The following is a 27624-nucleotide window of genomic DNA, read 5'->3' on the forward strand; positions in this document are numbered from 1 at the left end:
TGAGAGACAGAAGGGCTGCTGTTAAGGGTTATCTCATTTAAACCTGAGAGAGAAAGAAGGGCTGGGCTACTGTTAAGCCATTCACTGCCAGCCATTTGGCCTGTTTACAAATGACAACAACATGGTAAATTACTGGCTAAACTAATCCACTCCAGCTTTACTATGATCCTGTAATAATAATGGAAGGATGGACAATAGTACCTTTATCAGACAGTGGAGGATATACTGTAGTTTAGACACAGGCCTTACTGTCTATTTACTGTTTAGAAACAGTTATTACATGTTACTGAGTCAGGAAAAAAACGTCACAAACAGCTTTTATAATTCCAGGCCTTTTTTGACCACGTTACACATGAAGTAGTGTACTGTATGTCTCCAGAAGAACATTCTACCTGTAAATTACATCCGTCTCACTTACCACCTGTCTGGTCTTCGTTGGACGTGTCATTGGTTGTTAACGTGATTGCCACCAAAAACAGAACTGGGACCATTGTGACTGAGAGAGAGAGAGAGAGAGAGACACACAGATAATAACAGTTATTAACAGGTGAAACAAATGGATGATTCATTCCTGATTTTAAAAAATACAATGTGAAAAAAGTACAATCTGTATTTGATTAGATTAGATTTGATTAGGATCTCTTTTAGTCCTCATTTGGACTAATCTTTCAAGAGTCCTTAAACATTAAAATACTATTTATAATACGATGTTATTTTCACATATAAACACAGTGTTACAAAACAGACATAATACACTAATATATTGACCCGATAAATACTCTAACAGTCTATAAAGATATTGATTAATATTCTACTATAGTCCAACACAACATTTCTACATATTATATTTAAATGGTTTTAAAGTGTTGATTGAATTTATATATTGGAAGGTTTCTGGTTTTCTCAGTTAAATTATTCAATTTCTTTATTGCTCTAAATCGAAATGTTATATTGTCTATTTCTCTTTTCTGTCTGGATAACACATAGAAGGTGGACAATGCATTCCTAGTATTTACTGTCTGTCTCTTACCAACTGAATACCGTTGTGAATAGAGTTGGTCCTGTTTTAAATGGTGTATTAGTATTTACTGTCTGTCTCTTACCAACTGAATACTGTTGTGAATAGAGTTGGTCCTGTTTTAAATGGTGTATATTAGGAAATAAAATAAGCACGTTTTTTTCTTCAATTATCTTGTTGATTGACGACCAACCAAGAGCATTGCACATGACTGTATTCAAAAGGCAGATCTCAGACCACTCAGACTGTAATCTTCTGCCAATAAAGGGGAACACGTTGTCACGGTAATGCCTTATTTGTCCACATGGTGGGCCAATAGACTAACGGACCAAACATCAGGAATCCATGTCACTGCTTACGTCTTGTGGGGGAAAAACACACTTCAAACATTTCAAATATTGAAATAAATACACGATTATTAAAATTCCTGTTTCATGATTAGAAATAAAAGAAACAAAATTCAGAAGTTTATGGGGATATTTTCCAGATTTGCATGTGATGTTAAAAAGTGGTATGTTAATGAAAAGCACATGCAGTAAGATAGTTAAACATCCATACCATCTAGACATATCACTTTGGACACGTCTCTTAGTTTACTGCCTCAGTAAGATAGTTAAACATCCATACCATCTATACATATCACTATGGACACATGTCTCTTAGTTTACAGCCTCAGTAAGGTATTTAAACATCCATACCATCTATACATATCACCATGGACATGTCTCTTAGTTTACAGCCTCAGTAAGGTATTTAAACATCCATCTATACATATCACCATGGATACGTCTCTTAGTTTACTGCCTCAGTAAGGTATTTAAACATCCATACCATCTATACATATCACTATGGACACGTCTCTTAGTTTACAGCCTCAGTAAGGTATTTAAACATCCATACCATCTATACATATCACCATGGATACGTCTCTTAGTTTACTGCCTCAGTAAGGTATTTAAACATCCATACCATCTATACATATCACCATGGATACGTCTCTTAGTTTACTGCCTCAGTAAGGTATTTAAACATCCATACCATCTATACATATCACCATGGATACGTCTCTTAGTTTACTGCCTCAGTAAGGTATTTAAACATCCATACCATCTATACATATCACCATGGATACGTCTCTTAGTTTACTGCCTCAGTAAGGTATTTAAACATCCATACCATCTATACATATCACCATGGACACGTCTCTTAGTTTACTGCCTCAGTAAGGTATTTAAACATCCATACCATCTATACATATCACCATGGACACATGTCTCTTAGTTTACTGCCTCAGTAAGGTATTTAAACATCCATCTATACATATCACCATGGATACGTCTCTTAGTTTACTGCCTCAGTAAGGTATTTAAACATCCATACCATCTATACATATCACTATGGACACATGTCTCTTAGTTTACTGGCTGGCTGTATACCAGAGCATTGGCTGGCTATATAACACAACATTGGCTGGCTGACTGGCTGTTAACCAGAGCATTGGCTGGCTGACTGTATACCAGAGCATTGACTGGCTGGTTGTATACCAGAGCATTGGCTGGCTGTATAACACAGCATTGGCTGGCTGACTGGCTGTTAACCAGAGCATTGGCTGGCTGACTGTATACCAGAGCATTGACTGGCTGGTTGTATACCAGAGCATTGGCTGGCTGTATAACACAGCATTGGCTGGCTGACTGGCTGTTAACCAGAGCATTGGCTGGCTGACTGTATACCAGAGCATTGACTGGCTGGTTGTATACCAGAGCATTGGCTGGCTGTATAACACAGCATTGGCTGGCTGACTGGCTGTTAACCAGAGCATTGGCTGGCTGGCTGTATTCCAGAGCATTGGCTGGCTGGCTGGCTGTATACCAGAGCATTGGCTGGCTGGCTATATACCAGAGCATTGGCTGGCTGGCTGTATACCAGAGTATTGGCTGGCTGTATACCAGAGCATTGGCTGGCTGGCTGTATACCAGAGCATTGGCTGGCTGGCTGTATACCAGAGCATTGGCTGGCTGTATACCAGAGCATTGGCTGGCTGGCTGTATACCAGAGCATTGGCTGGCTGTATACCAGAGCATTGGCTGGCTGGGGCAGATCATTTTGAGAGAGAGGACTGGGAGAGCAATCTGCAGCCAGCCATGAGATAAGTCATTGTAGTATGGAGAGGAACATCACCCCCTCAGCCTGGAGCCACAGCTGATATCACCACCCCCATGATAAACACTGCTCCCCCACCACCACCACTATCACCATGCTACACCTCTATATTCATAATGCTACCATGCTAAACCTCTATCCTCATCATGATACCATGCTAAACCTCTATCCTCATCATGATACCATGCTAAACTTCTATCCTCATAATGATACCATGCTAAACCTCTATCCTCATAATGATACCATGCTAAACCCCTATCCTCATAATGATACCATGCTAAACCTCTATCCTCATCATGATACCATGCTAAACCTCTATCCTCATAATGATACCATGCTAAACCTCTATCCTCATCATGATACCATGCTAAACCTCTATCCTCATAATGATACCATGCTAAACCTCTATCCTCATAATGATACCATGCTAAACCTCCATCCTCATAATGATACCATGCTAAACCTCTATCCTCATAATGATACCATGCTAAACCTCTATCCGCATAATGATGCAATGCTAAACCTCTATCCTCATAATGATACCATGCTAAACCTCTATCCTCATAATGATACCATGCTAAACCTCTATCCTCATCATGATACCATGCTAAACCTCTATCCTCATAATGATACCATGCTAAACCTCTATCCTCATAATGATACCATGCTAAACCCCTATCCTCATAATGATACCATGCTAAATCTCTATCCTCATAATGATACCATGCTAAACCCCTATCCTCATAATGATACCATGCTAAATCTCTATCCTCATCATGATACCATGCTAAACCTCTATCCTCATCATGATACCATGCTAAATCTCTATCCTCATAATGATACCATGCTAAACCTCTATCCTCATAATGATACCATGCTAAACCTCTATCCTCATAATGATACCATGCTAAACCTCTATCCTCTGTCCTCCTGGAGCACGATGAGCCAAGTAAAGCCCCCACGGCCAAACCCTCCCCTAACCCAGACGACGCTGAGCCAATTATGTACCGCCCTATGGGACTTTCGGTTAGGGCCGGGTTGTGACAGCCTGGGATCGAACCCGGGTCTGTAGTAATGCATCAAGCATTGCACCACTCGGGAGGCGTCGTCCAGACCTGGACGACCCTGGGCCAATTGTGCGCCGCCCTATGGGACTCCCGGTCACAGCCGGTCATCATAAAGCCCGGGACTGTAGGGACGCCTCTAGCACTGCGCCACTCGGGAGGCCTGAAACAATATATTGATCCTGTCTTGAATGAAAAGGTCATATTTAGCAATCACCAAAAATAAATGTGATCTCTGACGAGAGGCAGGCTCTCCTCCATCTTGCGTTATAAACACTACACTTGTCCATTCAGTGGCGGGGCAAGACTCTGTGAAGATGACATATGGCGTAATGAAATACATCACGATGTGTACTGGGGGCATCACACAGGCAGACTGGCAGCAGAGCATGTGAGCAGTGTGAGAAGCACAGAGAGGAAGGAGGAGGTCGGACAGAGAGCAGCAGATAATGGATACTAAAGAAGGAAGATATTTCTGATTTTTGGGTTCGGCAGGGCAGGGCCTTAAATTTGGCAATCGGGCCCGGGTAGGGTAGGGCAGGGCCTGAACATTGCGAGCATGGGTAGGGCTCGGGCTTAGTGGTTAGAGCATAGTCATTTTAACTATACATTCATGTACATACTACCTCAATTGGGCCGACCAACCAGTGCCCCCGCACATTGGCTAACCGGGCTATCTGCATTGTGTCCCACCACCCGCCAACCCCTCTTTTACGCTACTGCTACTCTCTGTTCATCATATATGCATATTCACTTTAACCATATCTAGATGTACATACTACCTCAATCAGCCTGACTAACCAGTGTCTGTATATAGCCTCACTACGTTATATAGCCTCGCTACTGTATATAGCCTCTCTACTGTCTATAGCCTCTCTACTGTATATAGCCTCACTACTGTATATAGCATCTCTACTGTATATAGCCTCTCTACTGTATGTAGCCTCTCTACTGTATATAGCCTCTCTACTGTATATAGCCTCTCTACTGTATATAGCCTCGCTACTGTATATAGCCTCTCTACTGCATATAGCCTCGCTACTGTATATAGTCTCTCTACTGCATATAGCCTCTCTACTGTACATATCCTCTCTACTGTATATAGCCTCTCTACTGTATATAGCCTCACTACTGTATATAACCTCTCTACTGTCTATAGCCTCACTACTGTATATAGCCCCTCTACTGTATATAGCCTCTCTACTGTATATAGCCTCTCTACTGTATATAGCCCCTCTACTGTATATAGCCTCTCTACTGTATATAGCCTCACTACTGTATATAGCCTCTCTACTGTCTATAGCCCCTCTACTGTATATAGCCTCTCTACTGTATATAGCCTCACTACTGTATATAGCCTCTCTACTGTATATAGCCTCTCTACTGTATATAGCCTCTCTACTGTATATAGTCTCTCTACTGTATATAGCCTCTCTACTGTATATAGCCTCTCTACTGTATGTAGCCTCTCTACTGTATGTAGCCTCTCTACTGTATATAGCCTCTCTACTGTATATAGCCCCTCTACTGTATATAGCCTCTCTACTGTATATAGCCTCTCTACTGTATATAGCCTCTCTACTGTATGTAGCCTCTCTACTGTATATAGCCCCTCTACTGTATATAGCCTCTCTACTGTATATAGCCTCTACTGTATATAGCCTCTCTACTGTATATAGCCTCTCTACTGTATATAGCCTCTACTGTATATAGCCTGTCTTTTTACTGTTGTTTTATTTCTTTACCTACCTATTGTTCACCTAATACCTTTTTTTTTACTATTAGTTAGAGCCTGTAAGGAAACATTTCACTGTAAAGTCTACACCTGTTGTATTCAGCGCACGTGACAAATCAACTTTGATTTCATTTGAAAGGTTGCTAGATCAAATCCCTGAGCTGACCAGGTAAAAAAATCTGTCCTTCTGCCCCTGAACAAGGCAGTTAACCCCACTGTTCCCCGGTAGGCCGTCATTGAAAATAAGAATTTGTTCTTAACTGACTTGCCTAGTTAAATAAAGGTTAAATAAAATAAGTCAGAGGGTGTCTGTCTATTGACCTGGAATGTCATTTTACTGTTGCCTACTGTAGGACTGAAACTATAGGACTGAATACATCTCTGTAGGACAAATAACAGTACTGTAACCTAGGACTGAAACTATAGGACTGAATAAATCTCTGTAGGACAAATAACAGTACTGTAACCTAGGACTGAAACTATAGGACTGAATAAATCTCTGTAGGACAAATAACAGTACTGTAACCTAGGACTGAATAAATCTCTGTAGGACAAATAACAGTACTGTAACCTAGGACTGAAACTATGGGACTGAATAAATCTCTGTAGGACAAATAACAGTACTGTAACCTAGGACTGAAACTATGGGACTGAATAAATCTCTGTAGGACAAATAACAGTACTGTAACCTAGGACTGAAACTATAGGACTGAATAAATCTCTGTAGGACAAATAACAGTACTGTAACCTAGGACTGAAACTATGGGACTGAATAAATCTCTGTAGGACAAATAACAGTACTGTAACCTAGGACAGAATACATCTCTGTAGGACAAATAACAGTACTGTAACCTAGGACTGAAACTATGGGACTGAATACATCTCTGTAGGAAAAGTACCAGACTCAGGGTAGGCAGGTGTGTGTGTGCAGCTGCAGTGACAAACCAGCAGCATGGTCTAGTAAATTAGGTTAACACTGCTCCCTGCTGCTATGTGCCGCAATGTCCCTGTAACCATGCACACAACCAGAGGAGAACAGAGGAGACCAGAGGAGATCAGAGGAGACCAGAGACCAGAGGAGACTAGAGGAGACCAGAGGAGAACAGAGGAGATCAGAGGAGAACAGAGGAGACTAGAGGAGACTAGAGGCGAACAGAGGAGAACAGAGGAGATCAGAGGAGAACAGAGGAGAACAGAGGAGAACAGAGGAGACTAGAGGAGACTAGAGGAGAACAGAGGAGAACAGAGGAGACTAGAGGAGACTAGAGGAGAACAGAAGAGACTAGAGGAGACTAGAGGAGAACAGAGGAGACTAGAGGAGAACAGAGGAGAACAGAGACCAGAGGAGAACAGAGGAGAACAGAGGAGAACAGAGGAGAACAGAGGAGACTAGAGGAGACCAGAGGAGAACAGAGACCAGAGGAGAACAGAGGAGATCAGAGGAGAACAGAGGAGAACAGAGGAGACTAGAGGATAACAGGGGAGAACAGAGGAGAACAGAGGAGACTAGAGGAGAACAGAGGAGACTAGAGGAGAACAGAGGAGAACAGAGACCAGAGGAGACTAGCGGAGAAAAGAGGAGACTAGAGGAGACTAGAGGAGAACAGAGGAGACCAGAGGAGAACAGAAGAGAACAGAGGAGACCAGAGGAGACCAGAGGAGAACAGAGGAGAACAGAGGAGAACAGGGGAGAACAGAGGAGAACAGAGGAGACCAGAGGAGAACAGAGGAGACTAGAGGAGAACAGAGGAGACTAGAGGAGAACAGAGGAGACCAGAGGAGAACAGAGGAGACCAGAGGAGACCAGAGGAGAACAGAGGAGACCAGAGGAGAACAGAGGAGACTAGAGGAGAACAGAGGAGACTAGAGGAGAACAGAGGAGAACAGAGACCAGAGGAGACTACCGGAGAACAGAGGAGACCAGAGGAGAACAGAGGAGACTAGAGGAGAACAGAGGAGACTAGAGGAGAACAGAGGAGATCAGAGGAGACTAGAGGAGACCAGAGGAGAACAGAGGAGACTAGAGGAGAACAGAGGAGAACAGAGGAGACTAGAGGAGAACAGAGGAGAACAGAGGAGACCAGAGGAGAACAGAGGAGACCAGAGGAGAACAGAGGAGACTAGAGGAGAACAGAGGAGACTAGAGGAGAACAGAGGAGAACAGAGGAGACTAGAGGAGAACAGAGACAAGAGGAGACCAGAGGAGAACAGAGTCCAGAGGAGACAAGAGGAGACTAGAGGAGACCAGAGGAGAACAGAGGAGACTAGAGGAGAACCGAGGAGACTAGAGGAGAATAGAGGAGACCAGAGACCAGAGGAGAACAGAGGAGAGCAGAGGAGACCAGAGACCAGAGGAGAATAGAGGAGACCAGAGGAGATCAGAGGAGACCAGAGGAGAACAGAGACCAGAGGAGAACAGAGGAGACAAGAGGAGACTAAAGGAGACCAGAGGAGAACAGAGGAGACCAGAGGAGAACAGAGACCAGAGGAGAACAGAGGAGAACAGAGGAGACCAGAGGAGACTAGATGAGACCAGAGGAGAACAGAGACCAGAGGAGACCAGAGGAGACTAGAGGAGACTAGAGGAGACCAGAGGAGACTAGCGGAGAACAGAGGTGAACAGAGACCAGAGGAGACTAGATGAGACTAGAGGAGACTAGAGGAGAACAGAGGAGACTAGCGGAGAACAGAGGTGAACAGAGACCAGAGGAGACTAGATGAGACTAGAGGAGACTAGAGGAGAACAGAGGAGACTAGAGGAGAACAGAGGAATGTGTTGTGTAAAAGAAGCCACACCCTCCCCTCTCCTCCCATCTCCTGCCCTCCCCTCGCCTGCTCTCCCCTCCCCTCTCCTGCAACTCTCCTGCCCTGTGTTGTGTAATCCTGGCATTGTGGCAGAGGGTCCGGGCCAATAATCATTCCTTGGGTGATTAATAAAAGCTGACATGCCTCCCCCCACCTCTCCCTCATCCCTCCCCCTCATCCCCCCTCTACCTCTTCCTCCCTCCTGAAGGAAAGACTGATGACAGGATTCTAATGAGAGAGGAGTCCCCCCTCTCTCTCTCTGCCTCCTCCTCCCCTCCTCCCCTCTCTCTCTCTCCCTCCTCCTCCCCTCCTCCCCTCTCTCTCTCTCCCTCCTCCTCCCCTCATCCCCTCTCTCTCTCTCCCTCCTCCTCCCCTCCTACCCTCTCTCTCTCTTCCTCCTCCTCCCCTCTCTCTCTCTCTGCCTCCTCCTCCCCTCCTCCCCTCTCTCTCTCTCTGCCTCCTCCTCCCCTCTCTCTCTCTGCCTCGTCCTCCCCTCCTCCCCTCTCTCTCTCTCCCTCCTCCTCCCCTCTCTCTCTCTCCCACCTCCTCCCCTTCTCCCCTCTCTCTCTCTCTGCCTCCTCCACTCCTCCTCCCCTCTCTCTCTCTCTGCCTCCTCCTCCCCGCTCTCTCTCTGCCTCCTCCTCCCCTCCTCCCCTCTCTCTCTCTCCCTCCTCCTCCCCTCTCTCTATCTGCCTCCTCCTCCCCTCCCTCTCTCTCTCTCCCTCCTCCTCCCCTCTCTCTCTCTGCCTCCTCCTCCCCTCCTCCCCTCCCTCTCTCTCTCCCCCTCCTCCTCCCCTCCCCTCTCTCTCCCTCCTCCTCCCCTCCTCCCCTCTCTCTCTATGGTCTCTGTGTAAATGTCCTTGGTTGTTCAGGGCCGAGGGGAAGGAGAGCACTGGGAAGTTGGCCATGCATACACTACAGTAATGCTGCTGAGAGGAGTGAGATACACGCTGTGTAACCAGTACTGTGTGTGTGTGTGTGTGTGTGCATGCGTGCGTGCAGGTACATGTGTGAATAGGAACTTCAGGAAACAGCACAGGGAGCACCCCCTCTATCCACATCGAAGAGACAGCAGTGGAGAAGGCGGAAAGGTTTAAGTTCCTCTCCGTACACATCACAGACAAACTGAAATGGTCCACCCACACAGACAGCGTGGTACCCACACAGACAGCGTGGTACTCACACAGACAGCGTGGTACTCACACAGACAGCGTCGTGAAGAAGGCGCAGCAGCGCCTCTTCAACCTCAGGAGGCTGAAGAAATTTGGCCTGTCACCAAAAACACTCAGAAACTTCTACAGATGCACAATCGAGAGCATCCTGTCGGGCTGTATCACCGCCTGGTACGGCAACTGCTCCGCCCACAACCGTAAGGCTCTCCAGAGGGTAGTGAGGTCTGCACAACGCATCACCGGGGGCAAACTACCTGCCCTCCAGGACACCTACACCACCCGATGTCACAGGAAGGCCATAAAGATCATCAAGGACAACAACCACCCAAGCCACTGCCTGTTCACCCCACTATCATCCAGAAGGCGAGGTCAGTACAGGTGCATCAAAGCAGGGACCGAGAGACTGAAAAACAGCTTCTATCTCAAGGCCATCAGACTGTTCAACAGCCATCACTAACTCAGAGCGGCTGCTGCCAACAAGCAGACTTGAAATAATTGGCCACTCTAACAAATGGATCAATAATCACTTTAAATAATGCCACTTTAATAATGTTTACATATCTTACATTACTCATATCACATGTATATACTGTATTTTATATCATCTATTTCACCTTGCCAATGCCGCTCGGCCATCGCTCATCCATATATTTATATGTACATATTCTCATTCACCCCTTAAGATTTGTGTGTATTAGGTAATTGTTGGGGAATTGTTAGATTACTTGTTAGATATTACTGCACTGTCAGAACTAGAAACACAAGCATTTCACTACACTCGCATTAACATCTGCTAACAATGTGTACAGTATGTGACGAATAAAATGTGATTTGATTTTGACATCAGGGGACATGATCTCTGCTCAGTGCTCCAGCCCTGCTGTTGCTCTGTTAAAGACCACCCAGGCTCCATCTTCCCCTCCTCCTGGCTCTCTTCAGGGAGATCTCACCCTGTCAGAGCCACCACAAACACACATCCCCAGTGGTGGAGCTCTCTCAAAGGAGCACATCCCCTCTCATCACCAGCGCTCCTCCAGCTCCCTTCTCTCTAGTCCCAGCTCTCCCTCTGTCTCTCAAAGGAGCACATCCCCTCTCATCACCAGCGCTCCTCCAGCTCCCTTCTCTCTAGTCCCAGCTCTCCCTCTGTCTCTCAAAGGGATTCAGCCTCTCATCAGTCTAATACAGTCCCAGCTCTCTCTCTGTCTCTCAAAGAGAATCAGCCTCTCATCAGTCCAATACAGTCCCAGCTCTCCCTCTGTCTCTCAAAGGGATTCAGCCTCTCATCAGTCTAATACAGTCCCAGCTCTCCCTCAGTCTCTCAAAGAGAATCAGCCTCTCATTAGTCTAATACAGTCCCAGCTCTCCCTCTGTCTAGAAGGAATCAGCCTCTCATCAGTCTAATACAGTCCCAGCTCTCCCTCAGTCTAGAAGGAATCAGCCTCTCATCAGTCTAATACAGTCCCAGCTCTCCCTCAGTCTAGAAGGAATCAGCCTCTCATCAGTCTAATACAGTCCCAGCTCTCCCTCAGTCTAGAAGGAATCAGCCTCTCATCAGTCTAATACAGTCCCAGCTCTCCCTCAGTCTAGAAGGATTCAGCCTCTCATCAGTCTAATACAGTCCCAGCTCCCCCTCAGTCTCTCAAAGAGAATCAGCCTCTCATCAGTCTAATACAGTCCCAGCTCTCCCTCAGTCTCTCAAAGAGAATCAGCCTCTCATCAGTCTAATACAGTCCCAGCTCTCCCTCAGTCTAGAAGGATTCAGCCTCTCATCAGTCTAATACAGTCCCAGCTCTCCCTCAGTCTCTCAAAGGGATTCAGCCTCTCATCAGTCTAATACAGTCCCAGCTCTCCCTCAGTCTAGAAGGAATCAGCCTCTCATCAGTCTAATACAGTCCCAGCTCTCCCTCAGTCTCTCAAAGGGATTCAGCCTCTCATCAGTCTAATACAGTCCCAGCTCTCCCTCTGTCTAGAAGGAATCAGCCTCTCATCAGTCTAATACAGTCCCAGCTCTCCCTCTGTCTAGAAGGAATCAGCCTCTCATCAGTCTAATACAGTCCCAGCTCTCCCTCAGTCTCTCAAAGGGATTCAGCCTCTCATCAGTCTAATACAGTCCCAGCTCTCCCTCAGTCTAGAAGGAATCAGCCTCTCATTCCCACTCGTCTTCTCATCCTCAGAACTCCTACACTGTTGTACCACTTCAACCAGTCCAGGCAGCCCACACACTTCTGAAATAAGACTTTGTAATTAGTCACTGAACTTATGTTGCACTCTGTTGGGTCCTAATGTGGTAAACAAGCTCTCATAATGCCTTTAAATCATCCTGTTGTCATGTCTCCATTCAGGCCACAGCAGCCGTCCTCAATGACACCATGTCCCCTATGGTTTCCTGGTTAAGTGTAGTACACTACTTAGGGAATAGGATGCCATTTGTTTGTCGTCAATGGAAATGGGTCGTCATGGATATGCCTGTACAGGGACTAGTTAAAGCCCTCCTTATTCTCCATTGAAATGGGTCGTCATGGATACGCCTGTATAGGGACTAGTTAAAGCCCTCCTTATTCTCCATGGAAATGGGTCGTCATGGATATGCCTGTACAGGGACTAGTTAAAGCCCTCCTTATTCTCCATTGAAATGGGTCGTCATGGATACGCCTGTACAGGGACTAGTTAAAGCCCTCCTTATTCTCCATTGAAATGGGTCGTCATGGATATGCCTGTACAGGGACTAGTTAAAGCCCTCCTTATTCTCCATTGAAATGGGTCGTCATGGATATGCCTGTACAGGGACTAGTTAAAGCCCTCCTTATTCTCCATTGAAATGGGTCGTCATGGATATGCCTGTACAGGGACTAGTTAAAGCCCTCCTTATTCTCCATTGAAATGGGTCGTCATGGATATGCCTGTACAGGGACTAGTTAAAGCTCTCCTTATTCTCCATGGAAATGGGTCGTCATGGATATGCCTGTACAGGGACTAGTTAAAGCCCTCCTTATTCTCCATGGAAATGGGTCGTCATGGATATGCCTGTACAGGGACTAGTTAAAGCCCTCCTTATTCTCCATTGAAATGGGTCATCATTGATATGCCTGTACAGGGACTAGTTAAAGCCCTCCTTATTCTCCATTGAAATGGGTCGTCATGGATATGCCTGTACAGGGACTAGTTAAAGCCCTCCTTATTCTCCATTGTGAGACACTTATAGCCCTGAGGTAAGGATACCGTTGGGGACCAGTTGGCGGGTCTGTCCAGAGTGACTCAGTCAGGCATTGAGTGTTGTCTGTCTGCCTGTCTGCATGTCTGTCTGCCCGTCTCTCTCTGTCTGTCTGTCTGTCGGCCCACCCGCAAAACCCGTCCGCCCACCCGCCCGCCCGTATGTCTGTCTGCCTGTCTGTGTGTCTGTCTGCATGTCTGTCTGCCTGCCTGTCTGTCTGCCTGCCCTCTGGTCAATTAGCTCCTCCATGTATAGTGTTGATGTGCTCAGTCTGTCTCCTAGCTCCTCCATGTATAGTGTTGATGTGCTCAGTATGTCTCCTAGCTCCTCCATGTATAGTGTTGATGTGCTCAGTCTGTCTCCTAGCTCCTCCATGTATAGTGTTGATGTGCTCAGTCTGTCTCCTAGCTCCTCCATGTATAGTGTTGATGTGCTCAGTCTGTCTCCTAGCTCCTCCATGTATAGTGTTGATGTGCTCAGTCTGTCTCCTAGCTCCTCCATGTATAGTGTTGATGTGCTCAGTCTGTCTCCTAGCTCCTCCATGTATAGTGTTGATGTGCTCAGTATGTCTCCTAGCTCCTCCATGTATAGTGTTGATGTGCTCAGTATGTCTCCTAGCTCCTCCTTGTATAGTGTTGATGTGCTCAGTATGTCTCCTAGCTCCTCCATGTATAGTGTTGATGTGCTCAGTATGTCTCCTAGCTCCTCCTTGTTTACACTCTTAGAATAAAAGGTCGTATCTAGCGGCAGGTACCGTTGGGCCAGTAACCAAAAGGTTGCTGGATCGAATCCCCGAGCTGACAAGGTAAAACTCTGTCGTTCTGAACAAGGCTGTTAACCGACTGTTCCCCGAAGACGTGGACATCGATAATAAATATACAATTTAGAGAGACAGAGAAAGGCAAGTCAGTTAAGAACAAATTCTTATTTACAATGACATCCTAGTGGGTAAACTGCCTTGTCCAGGGGCAGAACAACAGATTTTTACCTTGTCAGCTCAGGGATTCGATCTAGCAACCTTTCGATTACTGGCCCAACGCTCTAACCACTAGGCTAACTGCCGCCCCAAAGAATAAGGCAGCCCCCCACACCTCTCTGATTCAGAGAGAGATATCTAGAGAGAGAGAGAGAGAGAGAGAGAGAGAGAGAGAGAGAGAGAGAGAGAGAGAGAGAGAGAGAGAGAGAGAGAGAGAGAGAGAGAGAGAGAGAGAGAGAGAGAGAGAGAGAGAGAGAGAGAAGAGAGAGGGGGAGGGAGAGAGAGAGGGGGAGAGAGAGACAGAGAGAGAGAGAGGGGGAGGGAGAGAGAGAGAGAGAGAGAGAGACAGAGACAGAGGGGGAGGGAGAGAGAGAGACAGAGACAGAGACAGAGACAGAGACAGAGACAGAGACAGAGAGAGAGAGAGAGAGAGAGAGAGAGAGAGAGAGAGAGAGAGAGAGAGAGAGAGAGAGAGAGAGAGAGAGGGGAGAGAAAGAGGGAGATAAACAGGTCACTGGATTTTCTATTTAAAGTACGGTGGACTACATTCACACTCTCTACTGGGGAGGGAAGGGGATGTGTCCATCTGCTGTTAGTTGAGGGACTGAAACATTACAAACTGTTCCATTTCTATCTAAACAAATCAGACAGGGGTGGAAATGCATCTCACCTGGAACGACCTATTCTGGGGTTCAAATCAATTTAACGGGTTCACTTAGAGAATCAAAAGGTTTTACATCAAACAGATTGAAACCAGAAACAATTATTGTGAATAATTTTGTATTTTATTTTGCATTCGCTCTGCAGGTAGTATAAATTTTCATTTCATTTTCATTACATTTCATTATAGTACAACGGTTTAATTTGTCTAACCTTAGCAATTTCTTCTTAGCTAGCTACTTAGCCGTCTGTGTATAAAAGATAATTGCGTAATTATCGTATTCCGTCGTCTATCGTAGTCCACACTGCTATCTGCCCAGCAGCTAGCAAACGTCCACCGTCTACCGAATAGTAGTATAAACTTTTCATTACATTTCATTATAGTACAACGGTCTGATTTTCATTTTCACTACAGTACAACGGTTTGATTTGTTTGATCTTAGCTAGCTACATAGCCGTCTTTGCATCAAACATAATTGTGTAGTTATTGAGGTTCGCCAGCCAGCTATTTTCGCCCTAACGTAACGCAACGTAGCCAAACACTGCTAGCTAGCCAGCTTGCCACCGAATAGCAGCATTGTAGAAACGAGTGCATTACAACGGAACGACTTGATCAGTGTAGTGTTGGCTGACTACACAGTTGTCTTTGCTATCTTTGATTTGTATTTGTTCGATCTTAGCTAGCTACTTAGCTGGCTACATAGCCGTCTTTGTATCGGTGATAATTGTGTAGTTATCAAGGTTCGCTGAGGTTCGCTAGCCAGGTATTCTCGCCCTAACGTAACGTAGTCAACCCTGCTAGCTAGCCAGCTAGCCACCGATTAGCAGCACTGTAGAAACGATTACATTACAACGGAACGACTTGACTTGTGTAGTGTTAGCTAGCTACATAGTTTTCTTTGCTATCTTTTTATCTAAGATAATTGTGTAGCTTTGAGTAATTATCGGTTAGCTAGCCAGCTATTTTTCGCCTGCCGCGCTGCCGTCCTCCTACCTAGCCAACACTGCTAGCTAGCCAGCTTGCCACCGAATAGCAGCATTGTAGAAACGAGTGCATTACAACGGAACGACTTGATTAGCGTAGTGTTAGCTAGTTGTCTTTCCTGTCCTTGTATCCATGATAATTGTGTAGTTTAGAGAAATTTAGTGAAATTGTCGAGGTTACCTAGCCAGCTTCACTTTCAACAACGTAGCCACTGCTAGCCAGGCTACTTCACCAGCCAGCAGTACTATATCATTTTAGTCAATAAGATCTTGTATTTTATTCTTATTTTTTGCAACGTAAGCTTAACTTTCTGAACATTCGAGACGTGTAGCCCACTTGTCATTCTAATCTCCTTTGCATTAGCGTAGCCTCTTCTGTAGCCTGTCAACCATGTGTCTGTCTATCCCTGTTCTCTCCTCTCTGCACAGACCATACAAACGCTTCACACCGCGTGGCCGCGCCCACCCTAACCTGGTGGTCCCAGCCCGCACGACCCACGTGGAGTTCCAGGTCTCCGGTAGCCTCTGGAACTGCCGATCTGCGGCCAACAAGGCAGAGCTCATCTCAGCCTATGCGTCCCTCCAGTCCCTCGACTTCCTGGCACTGACGGAAACATGGCTCACCACAGATAACACTGCTACTCCTACTGCTCTCTCTTCGTCTGCCCACGTGTTCTCGCACACCCCGAGACCTTCTGGTCAGCGGGGTGGTGGCACCGGGATCCTCATCTCTCCCAAGTGGTCATTCTCTCTTTCTCCCCTTACCCATCTGTCTATCGCCTCCTTTGAATTCCATGCTGTCACAGTTACCAGCCCTTTCAAGCTTAACATCCTTATCATTTATCGCCCTCCAGGTTCCCTTGGAGAGTTCATCAATGAGCTTGATGCCTTGATAAGCTCCTTTCCTGAGGACGGCTCACCTCTCACAGTTCTGGGTGACTTTAACCTCCCCATGTCTACCTTTGACTCATTCCTCTCTGCCTCCTTCTTTCCACTCCTCTCCTCTTTTGACCTCACCCTCTCACCTTCCCCCCCTACTCACAAGGCAGGCAATACGCTTGACCTCATCTTTACTAGATGCTGTTCTTCCACTAACCTCATTGCAACTCCCCTCCAAGTCTCCGACCACTACCTTGTATCCTTCTCCCTCTCGCTCTCATCCAACACTTCCCACACTGCCCCTACTCGGATGGTATCGCGCCGTCCCAACCTCCGCTCTCTCTCCCCCGCTACTCTCTCCTCTTCCATCCTATCATCTCTTCCCTCTGCCCAAACCTTCTCCAACCTATCTCCTGATTCTGCCTCCTCAACCCTCCTCTCCTCCCTTTCTGCATCCTTTGACTCTCTATGTCCCCTATCCTCCAGGCCGGCTCGGTCCTCCCCTCCCGCTCCGTGGCTCGACGACTCATTGCGAGCTCACAGAACAGGGCTCCGGGCAGCCGAGCGGAAATGGAGGAAAACTCGCCTCCCTGCGGACCTGGCATCCTTTCACTCCCTCCTCTCTACATTTTCCTCTTCTGTCTCTGCTGCTAAAGCCACTTTCTACCACTCTAAATTCCAAGCATCTGCCTCTAACCCTAGGAAGCTCTTTGCCACCTTCTCCTCCCTCCTGAATCCTCCTCCCCCTCCCCCCCCCCTCCTCCCTCTCTGCAGACGACTTCGTCAACCATTTTGAAAAGAAGGTCGACGACATCCGATCCTCGTTCGCTAAGTCAAACGACACCGCTGGTTCTGCTCACACTGCCCAACCCTGTGCTTTGACCTCTTTCTCCCCTCTCTCTCCAGATGAAATCTCGCGTCTTGTGACGGCCGGCCGCCCAACAACCTGCCCGCTTGACCCTATCCCCTCCTCTCTTCTCCAGACCATTTCCGGAGACCTTCTACCTTACCTCACCTCGCTCATCAACTCATCCTTGACCGCTGGCTACGTCCCTTCCGTCTTCAAGAGAGCGAGAGTTGCACCCCTTCTGAAAAAACCTACACTCGATCCCTCCGATGTCAACAACTACAGACCAGTATCCCTTCTTTCTTTTCTCTCCAAAACTCTTGAACGTGCCGTCCTTGGCCAGCTCTCCTGCTATCTCTCTCAGAATGACCTTCTTGATCCAAATCAGTCAGGTTTCAAGACTAGTCACTCAACTGAGACTGCTCTTCTCTGTATCACGGAGGCGCTCCGCACTGCTAAAGCTAACTCTCTCTCCTCTGCTCTCATCCTTCTAGACCTATCGGCTGCCTTCGATACTGTGAACCATCAGATCCTCCTCTCCACCCTCTCCGAGTTGGGCATCTCCGGCGCGGCCCACGCTTGGATTGCGTCCTACCTGACAGGTCGCTCCTACCAGGTGGCGTGGCGAGAATCTGTCTCCTCACCACGCGCTCTCACCACTGGTGTCCCCCAGGGCTCTGTTCTAGGCCCTCTCCTATTCTCGCTATACACCAAGTCACTTGGCTCTGTCATAACCTCACATGGTCTCTCCTATCATTGCTATGCAGACGACACACAATTAATCTTCTCCTTTCCCCCTTCTGATGACCAGGTGGCGAATCGCATCTCTGCATGTCTGGCAGACATATCAGTGTGGATGACGGATCACCACCTCAAGCTGAACCTCGGCAAGACGGAGCTGCTCTTCCTCCCGGGGAAGGACTGTCCGTTCCATGATCTCGCCATCACGGTTGACAACTCCATTGTGTCCTCCTCCCAGAGCGCTAAGAACCTTGGCGTGATCCTGGACAACACCCTGTCGTTCTCCACCAACATCAAGGCGGTGGCCCGTTCCTGTAGGTTCATGCTCTACAACATCCGCAGAGTACGACCCTGCCTCACACAGGAAGCGGCGCAGGTCCTAATCCAGGCACTTGTCATCTCCCGTCTGGATTACTGTAACTCGCTTCTGGCTGGGCTCCCTGCCTGTGCCATTAAACCCCTACAACTCATCCAGAACGCCGCAGCCCGTCTGGTGTTCAACCTTCCCAAGTTCTCTCACGTCACCCCGCTCCTCCGCTCTCTCCACTGGCTTCCAGTTGAAGCTCGCATCCGCTACAAGACCATGGTGCTTGCCTACGGAGCTGTGAGGGGAACGGCACCTCAGTACCTTCAGGCTCTGATCAGGCCCTACACCCAAACAAGGGCACTGCGTTCATCCACCTCTGGCCTGCTCGCCTCCCTACCACTGAGGAAGTACAGTTCCCGCTCAGCCCAGTCAAAACTGTTCGCTGCTCTGGCCCCCCAATGGTGGAACAAACTCCCTCACGACGCCAGGACAGCGGAGTCAATCACCACCTTCCGGAGACACCTGAAACCCCACCTCTTCAAGGAATACCTAGGATAAAGCAATCCTTCTGCCCCCCCCCCCCCCCCCCCCTTAAAAGATCTGATGCACTATTGTAAAGTGGCTGTTCCACTGGATGTCATAAGGTGAATGCACCAATTTGTAAGTCGCTCTGGATAAGAGCGTCTGCTAAATGACTTAAATGTAAATGTAAATGTAAATAATTTTTCGTTTTTTTTACAAGTTCAGATTAAATGGTCAACGGGACAACAGTAACAACAATAACCAAGGGTCAGAATAACCAACACATTCAACAATAACAATAACATACAGTAGAGGACATGTGCAGGTTGACTGCTCTGTCAGACACTGTCCCTCAACTTATGGCAGGCAGCAATGTAGTGCGCTGCCAACCCACAGCTCTCTGCGTCCTCCCCCAACAGGACTGGTAGCCTATCCTCATCAGAGAGGTCTTTGAAACCTTGAATAAGGGTTTCACATTTGGGGAAATGACACTGTCTAATTGTTTTATATTTTTGACATTTTGTCAGGAAATGCAGCTCTGTCTCAGGTTCTCTATCTCCCTCCCTCTCTCTCCCTCTGTCTCTATCTCCTTCCCTCTGTCTGTATCTCTCTCTCTCCCTCCCTCTGTCTGTATCTCTCTCTCTCCCTCCCTCTGTCTCTGTATCTCTCTCTCTCCCTCCCTCTGTCTCTCTCTCTCCCTCCCTCCCTCTGTCTCTCTCTCTCCCTCCCTCTGTCTCTGTATCTCTCTCCCTCCCTCTGTCTCTCTCTCTCCCTCCCTCTGTCTCTGTATCTCTCTCTCTCCCTCCCTCTGTCTCTCTCTCTCCCTCCCTCTGTCTGTATCTCTCTCTCTCCCTCCCTCTGTCTCTGTATCTCTCTCTCTCCCTCCCTCTGTCTCTGTATCTCTCTCCCTCCCTCTGTCTCTGTATCTCTCTCCCTCCCTCTGTCTCTGTATCTCTCTCCCTCCCTCTGTCTCTCTCTCTCCCTCCCTCTGTCTCTGTATATCTCTCTCTCCCTCCCTCTGTCTCTGTATCTCTCTCTCTCCCTCCCTCTGTCTCTGTATCTCTCTCCCTCCCTCTGTCTCTCTCTCTCCCTCCCTCTGTCTCTGTATCTCTCTCTCTCCCTCCATCTGTCTCTCTCTCTCCCTCCCTCTGTCTCTCTCTCTCCCTCCCTCTGTCTCTCTCTCTCCCTCCCTCTGTCTGTATCTCTCTCTCTCCCTCCCTCTGTCTCTCTCTCTCCCTCCCTCTGTCTCTCTCTCTCCCTCCCTCTGTCTCTCTCTCTCCCTCCCTCTGTCTCTCTCTCTCCCTCCCTCTGTCTCTCTCTCTCCCTCCCTCTGTCTGTATCTCTCTCTCTCCCTCCCTCTGTCTCTGTGTCTCTCTCTCTCCCTCCCTCTGTCTCTGTATCTCTCTCCCTCCCTCTGTCTCTGTATCTCTCTCCCTCCCTCTGTCTCTCTCTCTCCCTCCCTCTGTCTCTGTATCTCTCTCTCCCTCCCTCTGTCTCTGTATCTCTCTCCCTCCCTCTGTCTCTCTCTCTCTCTCCCTCTGTCTCTGCCTCTCTCTCTCTCTCCCAGTACCACAGCAGTCAATACCACAGCAGTCAGTACCACAGCAGTCAATACCACAGCAGTCAGTATCACAGCAGTCAGTACCACAGCAGTCAGTACCACAGCAGTCAGTATAACAGCAGTCAGTACCACAGCAGTCAGTATAACAGCAGTCAGTATCACAGCAGTCAGTATCACAGCAGTCAGTACCACAGCAGTCAGTACCACAGCAGTCAGTACCACAGCAGTCAGTATAACAGCAGTCAGTACCACAGCAGTCAGTACCACAGCAGTCAGTATAACAGCAGTCAGTATAACAGCAGTCAGTACCACAGCAGTCAGTACCACAGCAGTCAGTACCACAGCAGTCAGTACCACAGCAGTCAGTACCACAGCAGTCAATACCACAGCAGTCAGTACCACAGCAGTCAGTATAACAGCAGTCAGTATAACAGCAGTCAGTACCACAGCAGTCAGTATAACAGCAGTCAGTACCACAGCAGTCAGTATAACAGCAGTCAGTATCACAGCAGTCAGTATCACAGCAGTCAGTACCACAGCAGTCAGTACCACAGCAGTCAGTACCACAGCAGTCAGTACCACAGCAGTCAGTATCACAGCAGTCAGTACCACAGCAGTCAGTACCACAGCAGTCAGTACCACAGCAGTCAGTATCACAGCAGTCAGTATAACAGCAGTCAGTACCACAGCAGTCAGTATAACAGCAGTCAGTACCACAGCAGTCAGTATAACAGCAGTCAGTACCACAGCAGTCAGTATCACAGCAGTCAGTACCACAGCAGTCAGTATAACAGCAGTCAGTACCACAGCAGTCAGTACCACAGCAGTCAGTATAACAGCAGTCAGTATAACAGCAGTCAGTATCACAGCAGTCAGTATCACAGCAGTCAGTACCACAGCAGTCAGTACCACAGCAGTCAGTACCACAGCAGTCAGTACCACAGCAGTCAGTATAACAGCAGTCAGTACCACAGCAGTCAGTACCACAGCAGTCAGTATAACAGCAGTCAGTACCACAGCAGTCAGTACCACAGCAGTCAGTATAACAGCAGTCAGTATAACAGCAGTCAGTACCACAGCAGTCAGTACCACAGCAGTCAGTATCACAGCAGTCAGTATCACAGCAGTCAGTATCACAGCAGTCAGTACCACAGCAGTCAGTACCACAGCAGTCAGTATAACAGCAGTCAGTACCACAGCAGTCAGTATAACAGCAGTCAGTACCACAGCAGTCAGTACCACAGCAGTCAGTATAACAGCAGTCAGTATAACAGCAGTCAGTACCACAGCAGTCAGTACCACAGCAGTCAGTACCACAGCAGTCAGTATAACAGCAGTCAGTACCACAGCAGTCAGTACCACAGCAGTCAGTATAACAGCAGTCAGTATAACAGCAGTCAGTACCACAGCAGTCAGTACCACAGCAGTCAGTATCATAGCAGTCAGTACCACAGCAGTCAGTACCACAGCAGTCAGTACCACAGCAGTCAGTATAACAGCAGTCAGTACCACAGCAGTCAGTACCACAGCAGTCAGTATAACAGCAGTCAGTACCACAGCAGTCAGTACCACAGCAGTCAGTACCACAGCAGTCAGTATAACAGCAGTCAGTACCACAGCAGTCAGTACCACAGCAGTCAGTACCACAGCAGTCAGTACCACAGCAGTCAGTATCACAGCAGTCAGTATAACAGCAGTCAGTACCACAGCAGTCAGTGTAACAGCAGTCAGTGTAACAGCAGTCAGAGAGGACCAGGACCAGCAGGACATCAGGAGGAGAGAGACAGAGACCCAGGACCAGCAGGACATCAGGAGGAGAGAGACAGAGGACCAGGAGGACATCAGGAGGAGAGAGACAGAGACCCAGGACCAGCAGGACATCAGGAGGAGAGAGACAGAGGACCAGCAGGACATCAGGAGGAGAGAGACAGAGGACCAGCAGGACATCAGGAGGAGAGAGACAGAGGACCAGCAGGACATCAGGAGGAGAGAGACAGAGGACCAGCAGGACATCAGGAGGAGAGAGACAGAGACCCAGGACCAGCAGGACATCAGGAGGAGAGAGACAGAGGACCAGCAGGACATCAAGAGGAGAGAGACAGAGACCCAGGACCAGCAGGACATCAGGAGGAGAGAGACAGAGACCCAGGACCAGCAGGACATCAGGAGGAGAGAGACAGAGACCCAGCAGGACATCAGGAGGAGAGAGACAGAGGACCAGCAGGACATCAGGAGGAGAGAGACAGAGGACCAGCAGGACATCAGGAGGAGAGAGACAGAGGACCAGCAGGACATCAGGAGGAGAGAGACAGAGGACCAGGACCAGCAGGACATCAGGAGGAGAGAGACAGAGGTCCAGCAGGACATCAGGAGGAGAGAGACAGAGGACCAGCAGGACATCAGGAGGAGAGAGACAGAGACCCAGGACCAGCAGGACATCAGGAGGAGAGAGACAGAGGACCAGGACCAGCAGGACATCAGGAGGAGAGAGACAGAGGACCAGGACCAGCAGGACATCAGGAGGAGAGAGACAGAGACCCAGCAGGACATCAGGAGGAGAGAGACAGAGACCCAGCAGGACATCAGGAGGAGAGAGACAGAGGACCAGCAGGACATCAGGAGGAGAGAGACAGAGGACCAGCAGGACATCAGGAGGAGAGAGACAGAGGACCAGCAGGACATCAGGAGGAGAGAGACAGAGGACCAGCAGGACATCAGGAGGAGAGAGACAGAGGACCAGCAGGACATCAGGAGGAGAGAGACAGAGGACCAGCAGGACATCAGGAGGAGAGAGACAGAGGACCAGCAGGACATCAGGAGGAGAGAGACAGAGGACCAGCAGGACATCAGGAGGAGAGAGACAGAGGACCAGCAGGACATCAGGAGGAGAGAGACAGAGGACCAGCAGGACATCAGGAGGAGAGAGACAGAGGACCAGCAGGACATCAGGAGGAGAGAGACAGAGACCCAGCAGGACATCAGGAGGAGAGAGACAGAGACCCAGCAGGACATCAGGAGGAGAGAGACAGAGGACCAGCAGGACATCAGGAGGAGAGAGACAGAGGACCAGCAGGACATCAGGAGGAGAGAGACAGAGACCAGGACCAGCAGGACATCAGGAGGAGAGAGACAGAGACCCAGCAGGACATCAGGAGGAGAGAGACAGAGACCCAGCAGGACATCAGGAGGAGAGAGACAGAGGACCAGGACCAGCAGGACATCAGGAGGACAGAGACAGAGGACCAGCAGGACATCAGGAGGAGAGAGACAGAGACCCAGGACCAGCAGGACATCAGGAGGAGAGAGACGGAGGCCCAGGACCAGCAGGACATCAGGAGGAGAGAGACAGAGACCCAGGACCAGCAGGACATCAGGAGGAGAGAGACAGAGACCCAGCAGGACATCAGGAGGAGAGAGACAGAGACCCAGGACCAGCAGGACATCAGGAGGAGAGAGACAGAGGACCAGGACCAGCAGGACATCAGGAGGAGAGAGACAGAGGACCAGGACCAGCAGGACATCAGGAGGAGAGAGACAGAGGACCAGCAGGACATCAGGAGGAGAGAGACAGAGGCCCAGGACCAGCAGGACATCAGGAGGAGAGAGACAGAGGACCAGGACCAGCAGGACATCAGGAGGAGAGAGACAGAGGACCAGGACCAGCAGGACATCAGGAGGAGAGAGACAGAGACCCAGCAGGACATCAGGAGGAGAGAGACAGAGGACCAGGACCAGCAGGACATCAGGAGGAGAGAGACAGAGACCCAGCAGGACATCAGGAGGAGAGAGACAGAGGACCAGCAGGACATCAGGAGGAGAGAGACAGAGGACCAGGACCAGCAGGACATCAGGAGGAGAGAGACAGAGGACCAGGACCAGCAGGACATCAGGAGGAGAGAGACAGAGACCAGCAGGACATCAGGAGGAGAGAGACAGAGGCCCAGCAGGACATCAGGAGGAGAGAGACAGAGGTCCAGACCTCTATATAATGTCCTCTATTCATCTCCTGTCTGTTACTGTAGATATAACGTCCTTCAAATTCTACACGCCTACTATCTGGCTCATAATGTATGGTGGAATGTGTGTGTGTGTGTGTGTGTGTGTGTGTGTGTGTGTGTGTGTGTGTGTGTGTGTGTGTGTGTGTGTGTGTGTGTGTGTGTGTGTGTGTGTGTGTGTGTGTGTGTGTGTGTGCGTTTGTATGTGTGTGTGTGTGTGTGTGTGTGTGTGTATGTGTGTGTGTGTGTGTGTGTGTGTGTTTGTGTGTGTGTGTGTGTATGTGTGTGTGTGTGTGTGTGTGTGTGTGTGTGTGTGTGTGTGTGTGTGTGTGTGTGTGTGTGTGTGTGTGTGTGTGTGTGTGTGTGTGTGTGGGTGTGTGTATGTGGGTGTGTGTGTGTGTGTGTGTGTGTGTGTGTGTGTGTGTGTGTGTGTGTGTGTGTGTGTGTTTTTCTGCCATTTAAGCACATGCTGTCCTCCATCTGGCTGTTAGATAGAGACTGTTTCCTTTTCCTGTTTTCCCCCAGTCAGCCCCAACCTCAACCTCAACCCCCCAGCCCCAACCCCAACCTCAACCCCCCAGCCCCAACCCCAACCGACAAGCCCCAACATCAACCCCCCAACCTCAACCTCAACCCCCCAGCCCCAACCTCAACCCCCCAGCCCCGACCTCAATGCCCCAACCTAAACCTCAACCCCCCAGCCCCAACCTCAACCACCCAGCCCCAACCCCAACCCCCCAGCCCCAACATCAACCCCTCAACCTCAACCCCAACCTCAACCCCCCAGCCCCGACCTCAATGCCCCAACCTCAACCTCACCCCCTCAACCTCAACCCCCCAGCCCCAACCTCAACCCTCCAGCCCCAACCTCAACCGACAAGCCCCAACATCAACCCCCCAACCTCAACCTCAACCTCACCCCCCCAGCCCCAACCCCAACCACCCAACCTCAACCTCAACCCCCCAGCCCCAACCCCAACCTCAACCCCCCAGCCCCAACCTCAACTCTCCAGCCCCAACCTCAACTCCCCAGCCCCAACCTCAACCCCCCAGCCCCAACCTCAACCCACCAGCCCCAACCTCAACCCCCCCAGCCCCAACCTCAACCCTCCAGCCCCAACCTCAACCCCCCAGCCCCAGCCTCAACCCCCGAACCCAAACCTCAACCCCCCAAACCCAACCTCAACCCCCCAACCCCAACCTCAACCCCCCTGTCCCTCTGTCCCTGTCTCTGTCTCTGTCTCTGTCCCTGTCTCTCTCTCTGTCCCTGTCTCTCTGTCCCTGTCTCTGTCCCTGTCTCTGTCTCTGTCCCTGTCTCTGTCCCTGTCTCTCTCTCTGTCCCTGTCTCTGTCTCTGTCCCTGTCTCTGTCCCTGTCTCTCTGTCCCTGTCTCTCTGTCCCTGTCCCTGTCTCTGTCTCTCTCTCTGTCCCTCTCTCTCTCTCTGTCCCTGTATCTGTCCCTGTCTCTCTCTCTCTGTCCCTGTCCCTCTTTCCCCCCATCGTCCCTCCCTCACTCAGTCCTCTCCCTCTCTGTTTTAATATCTGTGGGATATTACACAGACAGTCAACTGGTTCAGCTCGGGTGACTACAATACGATGTCGCCTGGGACCCTTAACACACACACACACACACACACACACACACACACACACACACACACACACCATACACACACAAAACAAACACAGAGAGAGACACACACACACACACACACATACACACACACACACGAAACAAACACACACACAGAGCGAGAGAGAGAGAGACACACACACACACACAAAACAGAACACACACACTGAGGTGAGACAGATTGCAGAGCAACATTGGGTTGAAATCCATTTAAGGCAGTCTATCTAATCTAATGCAGAACCTTCATCTGTTCTGCAGAATGAATTACATTTCATTTCCCCTCCCGGACCACCGTGTTCCTGACAGATACGTTTCATATTACACGCGAGGCAGAGCAGTCTGTAAACCCGTTAAATGTCACAAAATGTCAACGAGCTGGAAATGTACCGGGAATGTAAATAGGAAGACATTATTAAAATGTATACTTATTACACATGCTCTAATAAATGATTAGGAACAAAGTCACAAATTAAACATCTCGTATGTTCTCAGTCAAATCCAAAGTAGTTACCTGACTACCTACCTAGAATAGTATAGTTGGTATCATTATGACTTTATCTGGAAGAGAATAGTTGGTAACATTAGGACTTTATCTGGAATAGTATAGTTGGTATCATTATGACTTTATCTGGAATAGTATAGTTGGTATCATTAGGACTTTATCTGGAATAGAATAGTTGGTTTCATTATGACTTTATCTGGAATAGTATAGTTGGTTTCATTATGACTTTATCTGGAATAGTATAGTTGGTATCATTATGACTTTATCTGGAATAGAATAGTTGGTATCATTATGACTTTATCTGGAATAGTATAGTTGGTATAATTATGACTTTATCTATCTGGAATAGTATAGTTGGTATCATTATGACTTTATCTGGAATAGTATAGTTGGTGTCATTATGACTTTATCTGGAATAGTATAGTTGGTATCATTATGTCTTTATCTATCTGGAATAGAATAGTTGGTATCATTATGACTTCATCTGGAATAGTATAGTTGGTATCATTAGGACTTTATCTATCTGGAATAGTATAGTTGGTATCATTATGACTTTATCTATCTGGAATAGTATAGTTGGTATCATTATGACTTTATCTGGAATAGAATAGTTGGTATCATTATGACTTTATCTGGAATAGTATAGTATAGTTGGTATCATTATGACTTTATCTATCTGGAATAGTATAGTTGGTATCATTTTGACTTTATCTGGAATAGAATAGTTGGTATCATTATGACTTTATCTGGAATAGAATAGTTGGTATCATTATGACTTTATCTGGAATAGTATAGTTGGTATCATTATGACTTTATCTGGAATAGTATAGTTGGTATCATTATGACTTTA

The 27624-nt window shown here is 48.2% G+C and overlaps 1 protein-coding gene across 2 annotated transcripts in view; it reads right to left on the bottom strand.

Annotated features, from left to right (window-relative positions):
* LOC129835999 (receptor-type tyrosine-protein phosphatase epsilon-like) overlaps positions 1 to 27624 on the bottom strand; it is a 95591-nt gene that overhangs the window by 59665 nt on the left and 8302 nt on the right. For both annotated transcript variants that reach the window (XM_055901709.1, XM_055901710.1), the window contains exon 2: positions 419 to 496. In XM_055901709.1, coding sequence (XP_055757684.1) covers positions 419 to 491 — 73 coding nt within the window. In that variant the 5' untranslated portion in view covers positions 492 to 496. The remainder of the gene's footprint in view (positions 1 to 418; positions 497 to 27624) is intronic.

Source organism: Salvelinus fontinalis, chromosome 37 (genome assembly GCF_029448725.1).
Source record: "Salvelinus fontinalis isolate EN_2023a chromosome 37, ASM2944872v1, whole genome shotgun sequence".
Lineage (NCBI taxonomy): Eukaryota > Metazoa > Chordata > Actinopteri > Salmoniformes > Salmonidae > Salvelinus > Salvelinus fontinalis.